This window comes from Phytophthora parasitica, assembly GCF_000247585.1.
Source record: "Phytophthora parasitica INRA-310 unplaced genomic scaffold supercont2.2, whole genome shotgun sequence".
In the NCBI taxonomy this organism is placed as follows: domain Eukaryota; phylum Oomycota; class Peronosporomycetes; order Peronosporales; family Peronosporaceae; genus Phytophthora; species Phytophthora nicotianae.
In genome coordinates this window covers 485,873-487,712 of record NW_008648988.1, presented here as the reverse complement: position 1 = coordinate 487,712, position 1,840 = coordinate 485,873, and the positions used below count along the sequence as shown (strand labels likewise).

The window sequence follows — 1,840 nt, the reverse complement described above, 5'->3', positions numbered from 1 at the left end:
ATTGAATAAATGTTGCACGAATGTTATTCAAACTAGGATTGTATTCCAGTGAAGCTGTACTGATATTTGTATATATATTTTTTAAAGTGTGTTATTCTTGATGTTTCTGTTTGAGTGTCTTACATAGTAGATTTTTAAACAGTGGCTTTGATAGTGACTTTGTGAATGTCAGCCACCATATCTTTGGTATTGCAGAATCGAATTTCAAATTCTTTTCGATCTTACTTTTCTTGTACAAAGTGATTCCGGATGCCAATGTGTTTGTTTCTGCCCTGCATTGCTGGGTTGTAGGACAGTTTGATACTGCTTTTGTTTTGCTCAAACAGGCTAATAGCTTCTGGGCTTTTGTGTTTTAGTTCAACTAAGAGATGCTTTAAGAAAGAAGTTCTTGCATGCAGGGCATAGAGCAATGTATTCAGCCTCCGTTGTGGACAGAACTGCGGTGTGGTGTTTCCTAGATTGCCAAGAAATTGGGCCTCCACACATGATTATGGTGTAGCCTCCCACAGCTCGCCGTGTATCCGGGTAATTGAGGTAGTCTGCGTCTGAGTACGTAGTCAGACAGTGCTTTACTTAACTTGCTCTTGGTTTTGGTTTCCACCAAGAATGATGCCTGGGTTGAGCATACCGTTCAAGTACTTCAAGCCTCTTGTAACGACATACCAGTGAGGGTTTCCGGGATTTGCCAGGAATCGACTAACTTCTTGTAGGAAGTATGCTAGATCAGGCCTAGCCCCCATCTTTAAATATATAAAGCTATTAAGTGCCTCTCTGTACGGGATCGCTTTCATCTCATTTTATTCGTCTGATGTTTGGGAGCACATGACTTCTGTCATATTCACACTGAGATCAGTTGGTGTTCCGACCGGGTGTGCTTCGAGATGCGGTAACGTACTTCATTTGGTAGATGGGTGGTTCGGTCCGTATGGTTGCGTACGATTAACCTACTAAACTTCACCTAGGTCATATGTTTTGAAGCGCTTCTTGAGAGCGTCCTTTATCTTCGTGATGATGCCAAGCGTAGGGGCAATGACGAGAAGGTAGTCCACATAAACCAGAATATAGCACGTAGCTCCATCCACAACTCCAACGATGACAAATTAACCTTGAATGAGTCTGGGAAACTTCATGGTTAAAAGGAAAGGGCTCAGGACAAGATACAAGGTTCGTGGTACCTGCTTGAGACCATATAAGCTGAATGAGCCTTTTCAAGATGGAACATGACCCTTTCAACGGTACGTTTATTGAATAGTTTATGAAGAGCCTTAACGTAGGTACAAGGAGAATAAATGTAGCCTTTATCGGGACCAAAGTTCTTCAGGTCCATGTCCGTGACACAGCTGGTTTTAGCCAGCACCAGCATAAAACGGAAGTTAGAATAACCCATTTGTTTGTGCCAATGTAGGGAATTATCAGGCTTACCTGAAGTGTCCACGTGAGCTACTTTGCTTGGGGTTGTCGTACTTACTTAAAACTGGTAGGGGCGTGTTGTTTCACCAGTGTTGGCTTCGAACTCTGTTCGGTAATCAAAGAACCGAACGCATTTCTTGCAGCTGGGGAGTTGATTTTGAAATCATCTCCAACGGCCTAGCAAACACAGCAGATTAAGCTTCAGCTGTGTTGCATATAGCACGTTGACTTCTCCTTCGTTTTGATTAGTGTCCGTGATTTTCATCTTGACATCGCCGTTGTCCTCGATAGGAATACGGTGGTTGCCACCAACCGTAAAGGAATTACCAGCACTCGAGATCAGCATCTCGAACTACTGTGGGTTGGATGTAACTTGCCGAGTATAGCCCAAGTCGATATTCGATGTCGAAATCGCCAGTGTAGTCGATTC

The 1,840-nt window shown here is 43.2% G+C and overlaps 1 protein-coding gene across 1 annotated transcript; it reads right to left on the bottom strand.

The window, feature by feature from the left end:
- Window positions 1-1,468: 1,468 nt before the first annotated feature.
- On the bottom strand, window positions 1,469-1,756 carry PPTG_02200 (hypothetical protein; the record flags this gene model as incomplete). Its single annotated transcript, XM_008893219.1, has 2 exons — window positions 1,469-1,515; window positions 1,585-1,756. 2 exons carry the CDS (start codon window positions 1,754-1,756, stop codon window positions 1,469-1,471), a joined length of 219 nt encoding a protein of 72 aa, XP_008891467.1.
- Between the last annotated feature and the right edge of the window lie 84 nt (window positions 1,757-1,840).